The 13615-nt window shown below is 41.2% G+C and overlaps 2 protein-coding genes across 3 annotated transcripts; one reads left to right on the forward strand and one right to left on the reverse strand.

The window, feature by feature from the left end:
- The first annotated feature begins 140 nt into the window (after positions 1–140).
- On the forward strand, positions 141–4150 carry neil1 (nei-like DNA glycosylase 1). Of its 2 annotated transcripts, none has more exons than XM_065957196.1 (10): positions 141–337; positions 729–1210; positions 1287–1406; positions 2072–2180; positions 2278–2371; positions 2522–2643; positions 2835–2862; positions 2946–3016; positions 3109–3319; positions 4014–4150. In XM_065957196.1, the coding sequence occupies exons 2-10, from the start codon at positions 756–758 to the stop codon at positions 4079–4081; spliced, it is 1278 nt and encodes a 425-aa protein (XP_065813268.1). In that variant the 5' UTR covers positions 141–337; positions 729–755; the 3' UTR covers positions 4082–4150. The 2 variants fall into 2 exon arrangements, with proteins under 2 accessions (XP_065813268.1, XP_020486961.2); XM_020631305.2 differs by having other exon boundaries at positions 142–337; positions 2275–2371.
- man2c1 (mannosidase, alpha, class 2C, member 1) lies at positions 4148–12311 on the reverse strand. Its single transcript, XM_020631304.3, has 26 exons — positions 12137–12311; positions 11593–11718; positions 11363–11486; positions 11189–11259; positions 10909–11086; positions 10624–10813; positions 10259–10365; positions 10059–10169; positions 9449–9541; positions 9214–9330; positions 9033–9128; positions 8780–8925; positions 8337–8460; positions 7514–7635; positions 7331–7416; positions 7092–7238; positions 6930–7009; positions 6749–6843; positions 6554–6664; positions 6273–6429; positions 6051–6194; positions 5394–5503; positions 5211–5290; positions 4984–5126; positions 4793–4896; positions 4148–4679 (listed from the first exon to the last, which is right to left on the reverse strand). Exons 1-26 carry the CDS (start codon positions 12235–12237, stop codon positions 4568–4570), a joined length of 3075 nt encoding a protein of 1024 aa, XP_020486960.2. The 5' UTR covers positions 12238–12311; the 3' UTR covers positions 4148–4567.
- Between the last annotated feature and the right edge of the window lie 1304 nt (positions 12312–13615).

Below are 13615 nucleotides of genomic sequence, written 5' to 3' on the forward strand. Positions count from 1 at the left end.
ACATCCCTGCACTGGCCTGTGATGAAAGTCTATTGTTTGTACAACGGCGTTTGCTACATAATCTGCAGTTTATTTGGCTGTTTTCGAAGAATTACGAATACACGAGAATCCCGTTGAGAAAGCCACACATCTCGCGAGATTTGTTGAGATTTGAGCGAGCGCAACACTGGTTGTGTTGCACAAGATGTTTGGTAACACGCATGTTATGAAAGCGTGCGGTTTGTGCCATGCCTTACCTGGGCATCGTGGCAGACCTGCAGACAGTTGAGAAATCTAAAAGAAACTCCGCAGCAAGCAACTCATTAATCAGCGCTGGAGTCTGTTTCTATTTGATTGGGTACGTTGTTTCCATTCCTGCAGCTTAAAGGAGACGTAAACTCATTTCTCTCTTTTTTTTTTTTGTACCAGAGTGTATTCAGATGGACGCTTTCTTAACTTATGCAGTAAAAAAAAGTTAATATAAAGTTAAGACACTCATCTTTACACGTCATGTCTGTTGGTTTTAAAGCTTGATGTCTCATTGTGGTGTCTGTGGCAGGATGTTTGTAACGTTGTTATGGCAAAACATTATATGTATTTCGTTAGCTTTGGTTTAGATGTGAGTCATGATAAGAAATTTTGGGTGATTTAACCAACAGATACTAGTCCTCAGTGTCTTTATATGGCTCTGGATGTTTGATTTTGTGCTGTAGTCTTTGCTCATCTGCCTTTACACTTTATATTTGCAGCACTGATTGATTTATTCCTCCAACAAAATGCCTGAGGGACCAGAGCTGCACCTGGCCAGCCTCTATGTGAACAAAATGTGTGAGGGAGTGGTGTTCACAGGGCAGGTCAGAAAATCTGAAGTCAGCAAGAGTCCTGATGTGCCCTTCACCTGTGACGCCTATCGCATCACAGCCACTTCCAGAGGGAAGGAAGTGAAGCTCACGCTGACACCCATGAAAAGTGATGGACCGAAGCACAGAATGAAGGCAGGGCAGGTCGACCAGTCAATGGACATAGTCTTCCGCTTTGGGATGTCAGGCTTTTTCCGCTTCACCACAGAGGATGAGATGCCAAAACACTCCCACCTGCGTTTTTACAGCGACGAGAAGCCCTGCAGGGTGCTGAGCTTTGTGGATGCACGAAGGTTTGGCAGCTGGCAGCCCAATGGGACGTGGCAGCCCAGCAGAGGGCCTTGCATCATGTTTGAATACAAAAGCTTCAGGTTAGTAATACTTCTTGAGTGTCAGCTGCGCAACCAAATGACCACTGCCACACTGACCTGGTAATTATTTTTGCAGGGAGAACGTTGTGTCACACCTGGCTGACCACGCCTTCGACAGACCAATCTGCGAGGCTCTGCTGAATCAGAAGTACTTCAACGGTGTCGGGAACTACCTGAGGGCTGAAATCCTTTTCAGGTCATACACATGCACAAACATGTGTAGAATCCAGCAACACAATATAGACAAGCATTACTGATGCACTAATACTGACCCTTTTCATGGGATTGGGTGTAAACTATACCTCAATGATCAGCGTTTAATGTAAAGCTGTAGTTTACCATTATTTATGTCATGGATTGTTCCTGTTTTTCTTGGATTCTGTAAAATGTGATTTAAAAATAGCAACAAAAAAAGCCCATTACATTTCTCCTTCACATTGAGAACCTGTCAGCAGTTTAGTTTGGCATTTTTTGACTAAAATAATTGAACATTAGTAATATAGTTGCCAATTAATTTGTCATATTCATTTAATGGTTCAAGCTATGAATTACCAGTTTCATCTTCAAAGTCATTATTAAAGCCAGAGTTTAGACAACATTGGCCTCACGTGACCTTTCATAGAAACAACACCAGTGAGATTATCCAGATGTTGAATTTGGAATTAAGGAAGGGGGGGATATTTAGCGGTATTAAAAACTATGACCAGCAGACATTTTTGTCAAGGTCTGTTTCCCTCAGACTTTCTTACAGATCTTTGTTTCTTACTTCCCATGGTGAGGCATAATAATTCAGACTCCCTTCTTAAACAAAAGAGCCTTTTAGTTTTCTAAAGAAAGGACCTTTTTTTTTTTTTTTTTAAGGTTGAACATCCCACCCTTTGTGCCGGCCCGGACTGTACTGGAAGGCCTTGAGTCAGACGATTCAAGTGAAAAGGAGAGGCCTGTGAAAAATGAGAACCCGGACAAAAAGGTGAAAGGAGCCACACATAAGAACTTTTTTTTGAAAACCACCAGAGGCTGAGTTTTTTTATTTCTAACATTGCTTCTCTTTTCTCGGGGTGCAGCAGAAGTCAGACAGAGCGAAACAGACAAAGGTGAAAGAGGAGACAGGTGACCTGCTCAGGCTGTGTCATACCGTGCCTTTGGAGGTCGTGAACATGGGTGCGTCATCATGAATTCACAGCCTCATTCATTCAAAAAGTCCCCCACACTCTTAACTTTCATTCTCAGTCAGAACCTTATCTGTGTATCAGAGATAATAACAATGAAATCCAATCAAATACTTCCTGTTTTGACACATTTATCAACCAGGTGGAAAAGGCTACGATCCCCAGAAGCAGGACTACTCCGACTTTGAGGCTTGGCTTCAGTGTTACTACGTGGACGGGATGAAATCTATCCGAGACCACAATGGCAGAACTATGTGGTTCAAAGTGAGTTCTGTATGACCTTTTATCTAAAAGCTACATGAAGCAGGATTTATTGGTTGCTGTTTGTAAACACAACAGTCCCAGTTTGCCTCCTCCCTGGCTCAGTGAGTGAGGGAGTAGAGCGAGCTTGAAATGAATGTAAGGAGCCTTACATACACTTTTTGGATTCTAATACTATTGCTCTCTTTTTTCAGGGAGATCCAGGGCCTATGGCACCTAAAGGTATGCAACACTTTGAGCACTTCATATAAAATGCATCTAATAGTTAATGCATCTAAACCAAACCATTTGGTCTCTCACTGCAGTTTCAAAGTCACCCAAGAAAAAAAGTAAAGCAAAGAAAGAAGAAGACCATGATTATACAAACAAGAAAAAGGTATAAACATTTCATGATTTGCTAAAAAAAAACAAAAAAAAACTCCCTGAAATGTAAAGAATAAACTCTTAATGGCGGTTTCATTTCATCAGGTTGCCAAGAGTCGCTCTGCAGGCGGTACAAAGAGAACAGCCATCAAAGAGGAAACTGTTACCGAAACCTCCCACAAAGAAAAAAAGCCAGAGACAGATGCCGGATCTAAAAGAAGAAAGACGGAAAAAAAAAAAGAAAATTCCCCCCAGGATGGAAAGACCTCCGCTGCACGTAGGAGGAAGGTCAGCAGTGCAGAGCCAAACATTTCAGGTGAAGTTAGGAATAAGCTCTTGTTATTCTTTTTTTTTTTTATAGTGAGGAGTTTCATTTTCAAAGCTTTGAGAGGCAACTTGTTATCCATTTTCTAATTATGAAATGAGAAATCTTTTTCTTCGGTTTTCTGGCTGTAGAGAAGGTGAAAGGTTTTTCCAGGATATTCTTTAGGAGTTAGTTCAACTTTATTATTAACCCATGACATGAAAATTAACTGGGTTAATCAGTAAGTGGAAAGTGTAAGTTTTTTCAGGATTTTCTTAGTAACCCATTTTACCTACTACAGTATCTGTAATGGGGGGGGGGGGGGGGAGTAACTTCTCTTACTGGTTAATTTTTATTTTCAATGTTAAAATGTTAACACAAGACATTTTTTTGTCTATAAATTGTGTGTTATCACGATTGTACTGGCCAAAGAAGTTTTAATTTGACAGTGTCACGTCATGAAGAGAGAGAGAGAGAGAGAGAGAGAGAGAGAGAGAGAGAGAGAGAGAGAGAGAGAGAGAGAGAGAGAGAGAGAGAGAGAGAGAGAGAGAGAGAGAGAGAGAGAGAGAGAGAGAGAGAGAGAGAGAGAACAAAAGATTTAGATCAGACTTTGAAAATGGATCCCTTTTAAATTGGTTTCCTCAGTTGCCCTTCAGCGCCTGGGTATGTACCCAGAGTGTTAATGTGACTGTTGTGTTTGTTGCAGGTGCACAGACTCGCAGTGGAAGAGTGACCAGACAGAGCAGCAAAAACCAACGGGAGAACCCTCTATAAAGGACCATTTCTATGTTTTTATACTCTTCAATATGATTTTTTAAACAATACACGTTTCTACAAAAAAGCTGTGCAAATGTTTATTTATTTTTTTAAAGATTAGTCTTTAGGCTTTTTTGCCTTTTAGTGGATTGGACAGTGGATAGTCAGAAATCGGGAGAGAGGAGTGGGGAATGACATTCGGGAAAGGAGCCACAGGTTGGACTCGAACCCGGGCCGCCCACTTGGAGGACTAAAGCATCTGTATAAGGGGCGCAACTTAACTGCTAGGCCATGTGTGCAAATTTGTATTGATTTGATGGCAGGCTCACATTCTCTTAGTGATCTATGAAAAATTATTCTTTTCATATTAGTGTCCTGATAAGTTGCCAAAGGACCATCTCCAGATGCTATATTTATTAGATTTGAGTAGTTTCTACCAATAGGACAAAAATGCTGTCCTAATAATCAGTGTGTGTTTACCCTGAGTCTCTGTAAAATGCGAATTTACAAGATGAGGAGAAGCGACACAATTTGAAATGGGCTGAAGTTGATGGTGATTCCCTCTGACGTCATGTGTGCTTGCATGGAGGGGTCCGCTCTCTCCAACAGATCACAACTGTGTGGGAGGGGAGGAAAAAAAAAAAAAAAAGTCTTATTTTTTGAAGACAACACCACATACAAGATGCCAGACAGCAGTAAACTATAAAAAAAAAAGAAAGGAATACACACTGCCAAGCTTCTCGGACTGGAAGTGCGGTGCAGAGCGTTGCAGCCACGTGACTCCCGTGCGCCTCATAGAGACGGAGTACAAGTGCCCCCTTCCTGTCCTCTGCCTATCATCGTAAATAAAGTAAACATCCATTAATGGTCTAGAGTGCTGCAAGGCAAGCTAGGTCAAGCTCTTGTTTTTAAAGGTTCACCTGTTTAATGGTCTCAAGGATCACGGCTGTGGTGCTGACGGAAAAGGCACTCCAGGGCTCGGTGTCAGGAACGCACCGGATCGACCTCAGAGGGAAGTTGAGGTTGTAGGCGCTCTGGATGACGGAGGCATCTTGGAAGGATCCTGAATCACAACACAGGAGATTAAAATACAAGCAAAGGAGGACAGAGTTTTAGGGTGTAATGAGAGCATTTTGTAGTACACTACCTGAGTGTGGCATAATTGCATAGGTGAAACGATGAGTCCCCATGTCAGCGTTGGCGTCTGGAGCCTTTGGAGCTCTCAGTCTAAGAGACACATCTGGTGTTAGAAGTACAAACTATCTACATTCAGGTAACATGAAGAGTACTGTTTGTTTAACAGAGGTGCTGAAACAGCGGAGAATCTCACAGGGACAGAGTCATAGTGTTCTTGTGGACTGAGTAGCCGTATTTGCAGTCATTCAGGAGTGCAACTCCAAAGTTGTGCTCGGACAAATCCGCCCATTTGTGACCCCAAACCTGAGAAGGAAACCGTGTTGATAAAACAGCATTGACAACATCAAACGTTTCAACAACTTAAACTCTTGTTACAATGACTTCAATGAAATTGATTTGAAAACACACGAAAACGCAATGGTGTTTTTTTTTAGATAAACATGAAGCTTTTCTTAAATTGTGTTTTCCCATACAGGAACTTCCTCCAGGTAATAAGGACTTAAGGAGGAATTAGAACAATTTCTAAACAACTTCCCAGGGACTTTATAATAATGCCACATGCTTCCTGCTTCTAGATTAGAACTTTCTGAAAGTACAGGGACATTAGAGTGTTCCTGGAAGCAATGAACAATCCCTATTGGTTGAAAATTGGCAGCTTTTAGCAAACTCCTTCATATGTCAGCAGACTCATTTGCCTGATCTTCACGTGACATTAGATTTAGGTTGAAACACATACGACAGTAGGCAGGACAAACGTTTTAACCACCTTGAAAGAAGTTTCCCCTGGGATTACAATTCTGGGATGCTTTGGTGAAAACGCAGCCTTAGAGACGATTAAAAAGGCTTGTACCTCAAATCTGGCCCAGTCCCATGAGGTGTTCCTGTGTGTGGGTCTTTGCAGATGGCCAAACTGGATCTCATAGGTGGCGTTGGGGCTGTGTACCCGCACAGGGAACTCCACCTTAAGAAACTTGTGTGACTCAGCCCATTTCACCTGAAATTGAGAGATATTCTGTTTCATGGCCGTTGAAACAATTTTGAACTGTGGGATCAAAGATTTATAGATACACACCTCTGTGTTGAACTTAATGTAAGGACACATGGCGTCCATGACGATCTCCTGTGTGATGGTGCTCTTATCACTGATCCTGAGGGTGAAGCTGACCCTGCCTCTGAGGGGGTCTGAGGACAGCACATGGGCAGGCTGCACCACCTCCAGCACTGGCTTCCTACGGGGTCAACTCCCTAGGTTTTAGGTTTGCAGCCTCACATCTATAATACTTGCAAAACAAGCTGATACAGAGATATTTGACTTAGCTGTTCAAAGATACATTTCACTGTAATGACTGACACCTTGTCTGCAGGTGGTAGTCCATGACATCCCAAGCGTCCCAGTAGAGAGGGACATCATCAAACATGACAAACTGGTTCCCATGACATCCCTCAGAGATGGCTTCTCTAAAACTGAGTGGTAAGGCAGATATTAATTGATAAATAATGATACTTTCGAAGAAGATAGAAAGATATTCACGAGTAGTTCTACAGTACCTGTTTGTATCGATCAAACACAATGACGCCAACGTTCCATCTTTGTTTATAACAGCCTGTAAAATCCTGTTCTCCATGACGACAGTGCCGTCAGCCTGTATGAGCGCACAAAATCTCCGTTGGCCAAATGTAATTACATGGTAGCTAAATGAATTGAATGCTCTCTGGATGTGACACAAACCTGAACGGTGACAGAGACAGGAGCCACAGGGTGAGTGTCTTTGACCGGACACAGACCCAAGCTGGGCACATTCACCAGAGCTGCAGAACAACAAACACCACACATAGGGTCAGATATACAGTTGTAGATAGGTAGACTTCAAGATATAAATATCTTACATACCCAGACCAGGTTTACCAGCACCATCTTCTCTTTGGACGACCTCAAGGCGCGTCCATGGCAGAGAGTTGAAAACACCAGCAGAGTCTCCTTTTGACCCCAAGGCGCCACAGGCATCAAGTAGCAGTGTAGCTCCATCCCTACGAATATCTACAACACAGTGTATATTGACTGTTCTTTTTATTTTGCAAAACAGCAAATCAATATGTCTGACTTTAATGGCCGGCTACTGGAAACTGTACCTTCATAATACCTGAGTGCATCCTCCACAACCAGCTCTATACAGCTGCCCGGAATCACATCATGAAACTGGTTCAGGAGAAGCAGCCTGGAAAGGAATAATGGACAAAAGAGAATGTGTAACAATAGCAAGGAGTATTTATTTATATAGACTTATCATTGAACTAGAAAATGTGTGTCTTGACCTCCAGAGCTCCTGCAGTTTTTCCACAGGATACCGAAATGTCCTGTCTCGACACAGCGCCAGGCTGCTGGCTATCTCGACGTCATGAAGAAGCGTCTCACACTGACGGTTCCCTCGTTTAATCTGGAATCAGTAGAGCAATTATGAAAGCAACTGCATTAAAAAAAAACAAAAAAAACACCCCAATGTTCAATCATTTCACCAATGACCTGTTTTAAAATGTATCATCCTGCATTAACTGTTTCAGACGTCACAAATGTCATATCTACTTGCTCTACTGCTCTGAACAAGCACGACACTTTTACTCCTACTTTAGGTGAACTTAACAGGAATCTTTTATTTGTGTTGTTGGCAGTTATTCCTCCCTCCTGCTTATACGAAACAAACAAAGGGAAGGACAAATTCAAAGCAAAATTGTGCATCAGTCAAAAGGTCAACCTGAGGAATTGTTTTGATGGAGACTTAAAAATGTATTGTTGTAAATTTAAAAAATATTTCAAAATAAGGTGATACACAAATTTAAAGATGAAGATATGAACATACTGGAAGTATTCATGAAAAGATTCAAACCTATGGTTATGTCTTGTTTAGCTTCATTCTTGTTTAGCATGAAATTGGGTCAAATGCTTGAAACTCTGTTCTGTCTTGTTTAGCTGTGACTGAAACTCACTAATTGCCTCATAGAACATCTTGTAAAAAAAAAAAAAAAAAAAAAAAGGGTGCGTACAATAAGCCTGGTGTTACTTTTGGAAGATTAGTATTCAAGAGAGTCAAGAGATCGGATGTCCTCCTGAAATTGTGACTAAGGGGGTTTCTTCATCTACCTGCGCCTGTGAGGTGTAGGTGCCATTGTGCAGCTCCAGGAAGAGCTCTCCAGTCCAAGTACAGAGCAGAGCTGAGTCACTTTGAAGCTGAGAGAAAAGCCTGTGGGGGTCCGACGTCTGCACCCTGGGAAACCAAATGAATAAAAGATGGAAGTGACCACACACTGACGTCTCTGGTTACAACTCTCTTATTCATTCTGACTAAACGGTGACTGGATTGACACGTATTGTAATTTAACACAATAATGACATCATCCGACATCACTCACATCCCTGTGTAATTTAACAAGCTTGAATGAGACTGCTGCCTACGTGCAAACACACCCTAATGAAATCTTAACAAATCCCACAGTGCAGGAAGAGTGGTCACAACAGTCATGACTTCATTGGATGTGATTCCGCCTCAGTTTGGTGCTGAGCTAAATTGTGGGACAGGAACTGACTTGGGAAGTCCATCTGTGTCCTGGACCCGCTGCAGTCTGTCCAGCATGAGCTGTGTGGGTCCGCCCCCACCGTCACCAAAACCAAACAGCACTGCGCTGTGGTTGGCCCTGCCCTTGTCTTTGTTGTTCTTCACAGTTTTCACCAACTGTGGGCACAGGAAACCCAACCGACTATCAGCTTGGGCAGAATTGTAAATATTCCTCTTGCATACTAAACATTCACAAAGTGAAACAAAAAAAAACACAAACTCACGTCTTCAACCTTGCCCTTCATTTCGTAGGAATTTCCCGGTGGGAAGTGAGTTAAAACCTTGGAGCCATCCAGACCTTCCCAGAAAAAGGTGTTGTGCTTTGGGAAGGAGAAATCAAAAATGAAAATTAAAAGGTTTCCACTAAGTGTTTATTTGAAAACTGTTTTTGGTTACAGTGCCTACAGGGAAGGTGTTGACCAGGTTCCAGCTGAGCTTCTGTGTCAGGAAATTGGAAATGCCGCAGCCCTGCATTATTTGAGGAAGTTGGGATGAGTAGCCAAATGTATCCGGCAGCCAGAACTAAAAACGGAGACACGATTCTAGGATTATTCATTTGTAATGTCAAATTGGTCAAAAATGTAAAGCAGCAGGAAACACATACAGAGATCAACAGGTTATGCGTTTTTCAACCCCATACCTCTTTGCAAAGGATCCCAAACTCTTGGTTAAAGAATCGCTGGCCCTCCAGGAACTGCCGCACCATAGACTCACCTGAAGGCAGGTTACCATCCTGAAAGACAAAACATGTAATAATTAGCTCATCTCAGCTGAAGATATCATGAATGTAGTACGATTAATTTAACAAGAAATACCTTCGGAATGTAAAATGATTTACCCTGGAAATATAAAGGACTGCGTGTTTGATAACGATAGATATTTAACCAAGATATCATTGATAACAAAGAAGATAAATCATAAGAGACATTTAGAATATGGAAAAAATGACATCATCTAAGACAGATAAATATGTTTTGAGTCGTAAATGGATGATGTATGACAGAGTGTGAAATGTTTAAAGACTATCATCCAGATACAGGATCCGTATACCCCCTTATTTTATTTCAAAACATGGCTCTTTTATTCCTGTCTCATGTTTAATCATTACCTTGTGTTTCTCTTTACCCATCTTACTGTGTCTTTTTTAGGTTAACATTATTATCCTCTTTTGTGCAAAATCAAAAAACAATAAACAAAAGGCTTCAACATTAAGTACACAAGATAAAAATGACTTGCAGGTGAAGGCTCACCATTTCCACCCACGTTCCCCCGACTGGAATAAACTGTCCTTTCTTGACGTAAAGCTGAATCTGCGAGAAGAGTCCGGGGTACCAGCTCTTCACCCACTGGAACTGCTGTGCCTAGAGGTCAGAATTCAAGAGGAAAGCTCAGACTTTCTGAACCTCCTTTGCGGCTCACGCAGGCAGAGTTGCAATTAAAGAGGAACTACCTGAGAGCAGGTAAAGACAAAGTCTGGGTTCTTCTCCATTAGACGGATCACTGTCACCCAGCTGCGGCCACATTTGCGAATGGTCTCTTCATAGGGCCAAAGCCAAGCTGCCGACAGAGCCATCAGTTTTAAAGAACTAAGAATAGTATTGTTCAGTAGACAAAAAAGTAATAATGCAAGGTTTGTATGTGTAACTCTTATCAGTTTAGAGGAGAGTATTATCATTTTAGAACCATTTTGCTATTACATTTATATGGATTCTTAGTTTGTTGTTTGATTTAAAAAAAACAAAAAACAAGAATAAGATTTATGGGAACTAAACTTTTTGTCAGCTGAAATAAAACAAAAATAAATCAAACGTTTACCTGAGTCTATGTGGCAGTGACCCATGGCGTGCGCCGTGTGCTGGCTCTCTCCGTTCTTCTGGCTGAAGAAGTTGTGAGCCAGGCTGCGAGCTTTCGGAAAAGTGCTCGGGTCAGACGGGTCGCAGAGATTCACCATCTCATTGACAGCGAAGAGCGCCTGGTAGCCTCGCTGCTCTCCCTCTCCGAGTTCCTGTGAAAAGATTTGAAATAGATCAATATTTTCATTCAACTTCAAATAAAGTCAAAGGACGTTGCAACGTGTAACTTTTTTTTGTGTAACTCTACCTTTACAATGTCAATCAGCATCTCAAAATCAGTCAGCAGCTCACGTACGTCTCGGTTCAAAACCACCAGCTCGGCTTTTTGTACAGAAAACTTCCTGTTCAGATCTGGTGCTGCAATAAAGGTCCCCTGACCAGCGCCAAACAGCCCATTACAGGCAACCTCCACATAAAGGGTGAGACTGAAAAGAAGACAAAATATGAGGATTTTAGCTCATGGCAGAAAAAAAGATCAGTAGGACATTTAAGTTTGAGAAGCAGATATGAACTTGTAGTTATCTGACCTGTGTGGCTCGTCATCTTTCAGACAGTCAGACAGGATGTAACTCGTCTTTTCTCCCTCTTTACTCAGGCCCTAAAATGCAAAATGCTGCATGTCTCAATGAAAACATGTTTTTGGGTTTAGGAAATCATTCCAGCTCTTTAATCTAATCCCCTTTGCATGTGCTGCGCAATACCTGAACTGGCTGCTCATCTCTCCAAACCATTGCCTCTCCATCACTTTCCCACAGGAGATGAACCTCTTTCCCTCTCCAGGACTCGGGGATTTTCAGGGTCACTTTGAACCAGCATGTCCACCACCTTCAACAAGCAATCAAAAAGCTTGGGTTGATGCCAAGATCAGTAAGGGTAAGTAAAGATCTGAGGTTGATAAAAAAAAAGAAAGAAATCGCATTATATTACTTACGTGGGTCCAAAGGTATCACCCACTTTATGAGGTGCAAAGATCTGCTGGGAAGCGTCCAGGAATGTGATCCGTTTTGAGGACAAGAAGGAGGCGATGGACTCCAGCGGGCAAGAGTCTCCATAGAGTCTGCAGAGATGAAATCATTCAAGAAATCTATTCAAACTCTGTGAAATAGCCTCAATAAATCACAACCTACAATCAAGACTCCATATCTCTATCTTTTTATGTTGTTGCATGAGACCCAGACTTGGATAATGAATACTTTATCATTCACATTGTTTAAGATGCTCTGAACAGGTCTGATCCATGTACAGTACAACATTTCTTATACTTTATAATGCATGTATTCAAATAAATAATTTTGGACATCAAAGGAATTTTTTAACCTTAAACCTTAATAAATAGGACGAGAGCAGTTTAAACTTTTTTGTGGAATACTTTTTTTTTCATGACACTACATTTCAGCGTGTGTACATCTAGAAAGTCAGTGCAGTCAGTGTGATAGTATGGCACAACAACCCTGTGACGTATGAAGAAGCCTTACCGTCCTCTCAGGTTGCAGTCGGTGAAATAAATATCGGAGATAAATTTCTCTGCTCTTTCGAGAAGTGTTCGCCTGTTTTTCAGCACAGGCTGATGATACATGACGAAAATCTTCACAAATACACCTGCAAGTTTTCACAACAGCCAACACTTAAATCACGGAAGGTAAACTTAAATTTTACGGACGACCCGGAAGTGATATGTGTTTGTTGTTGTTGCTGTACTTTTATTACTCAGCCACTAGAGGGCGGAGCTGTATAATAACCATAGACTGTAAACTAGCCTGACAACAATGGACTGTTTGCTTGAAACAGAAACTCTTAGTTCTCAGGAAGGACAGGTGAACTGCTTCACCTGTGAGAATATTTTTTAACTGTCCAGTTGGGCAAAATCATGTAAAACAAACCTAGTTATTATTATGTTTTTAAGATTTTATGAATAGGTATTGAAGGTCAAGCTACTTTAGATCATGTCAAAATAGGAATAAAATACTATAGGACATATATAATAAGACCTGTTATTTTTTTATTTTTTTAAGATTGTTTTTTGGGCATTTTTGCCTTTATTTGAGAGAATTCACTTATATTTATAGCATTTATTTATATTTATAGCATCCCATTAATCCAGCCATCCAGATATACCTAATAATTCACTATTTTTAGTCTACATCTGTAAATTTTGTAATTACTGTACATAGCACAGACTCTTGCACTTTCTGCTTATTTGCACTTCTGGTGAGATGCCAAACCTCATTTCGTTACTCTATACTTGTATATGTGTAATGACAATAAAGCTGAATCTCATCTCATCTCATCTCATAAGACAGTGGACAGAGTTGGAAATCAGGGAGAAAGAGATCAGGGAATGACATGCAGGAAATGAGCCACAGGTCGGATTTGAACCTGGGCCGCCCGCCTGGAAGACTACAGCCTCAATGCACGGGGCACGCGCTCTAACCACTGCGCCACCAGCGCCCCAGGACTGGACTTGTCATTTACAAATATACAATGTAAGACAGTGACAGTCAACTTAAAAACACACATACTTTATTTTCAATTTAGACACTGCAGTTATATACACTTACTATACATAGCCTAATGAAGAAACTAAAAACAGATTCACAATTAAATGACTAATTCATCTGAAAAAAATGTCTACTGTTTTAACACATGTAGTGAAACTTTTCTTTTTAAGCAACAGTGTAACAAGGCCTCAAGCAGCAATGACTTGGCAAAATATTGTTCTGCAGGAGGCCCTACTGTAATACTTCACTGTGGACAAACTGTCATTCCTCATTTGTAACAGGTACATTGTTTCATCAATAATGTATATCTAAAGTCTGATGTTCTATATCCTAAATCATGCAATTACTGTACACTCAACCTAAACCCAGGAATATCTCAAATGAGCAGACGGGACTCTATGAATGAAATAGATGCATGATAAAGTGGCCAAGGGAAACCCAGTGAGGGTGTCATGA

Source organism: Labrus bergylta, chromosome 7 (assembly GCF_963930695.1).
Source record: "Labrus bergylta chromosome 7, fLabBer1.1, whole genome shotgun sequence".
In the NCBI taxonomy this organism is placed as follows: Eukaryota; Metazoa; Chordata; class Actinopteri; order Labriformes; family Labridae; genus Labrus; species Labrus bergylta.

Bases quoted from the DNA above. Each gene is read 5' to 3' on its own strand.
- neil1 (XM_020631305.2), top strand. From the start codon at position 756: ATGCCTGAGGGACCAGAGCTGCACCTGGCCAGCCTCTATGTGAACAAA. The intron at 1,211-1,286 runs GTTAGTAATACT...TTATTTTTGCAG, and splicing joins TTTGAATACAAAAGCTTCAG to GGAGAACGTTGTGTCACACC. The intron at 1,407-2,071 runs GTCATACACATG...TTTTTTTTTAAG, and splicing joins AGGGCTGAAATCCTTTTCAG to GTTGAACATCCCACCCTTTG.
- man2c1 (XM_020631304.3), bottom strand. From the start codon at position 12,237: ATGTATCATCAGCCTGTGCTGAAAAACAGGCGAACACTTCTCGAAAGA. The intron at 10,170-10,258 runs GTAGTTCCTCTT...TCTGACCTCTAG, and splicing joins TTGTCTTTACCTGCTCTCAG to GCACAGCAGTTCCAGTGGGT. The intron at 6,844-6,929 runs GTTTGTGTCACA...GCGCTCATACAG, and splicing joins CTGTCTCTGTCACCGTTCAG to GCTGACGGCACTGTCGTCAT.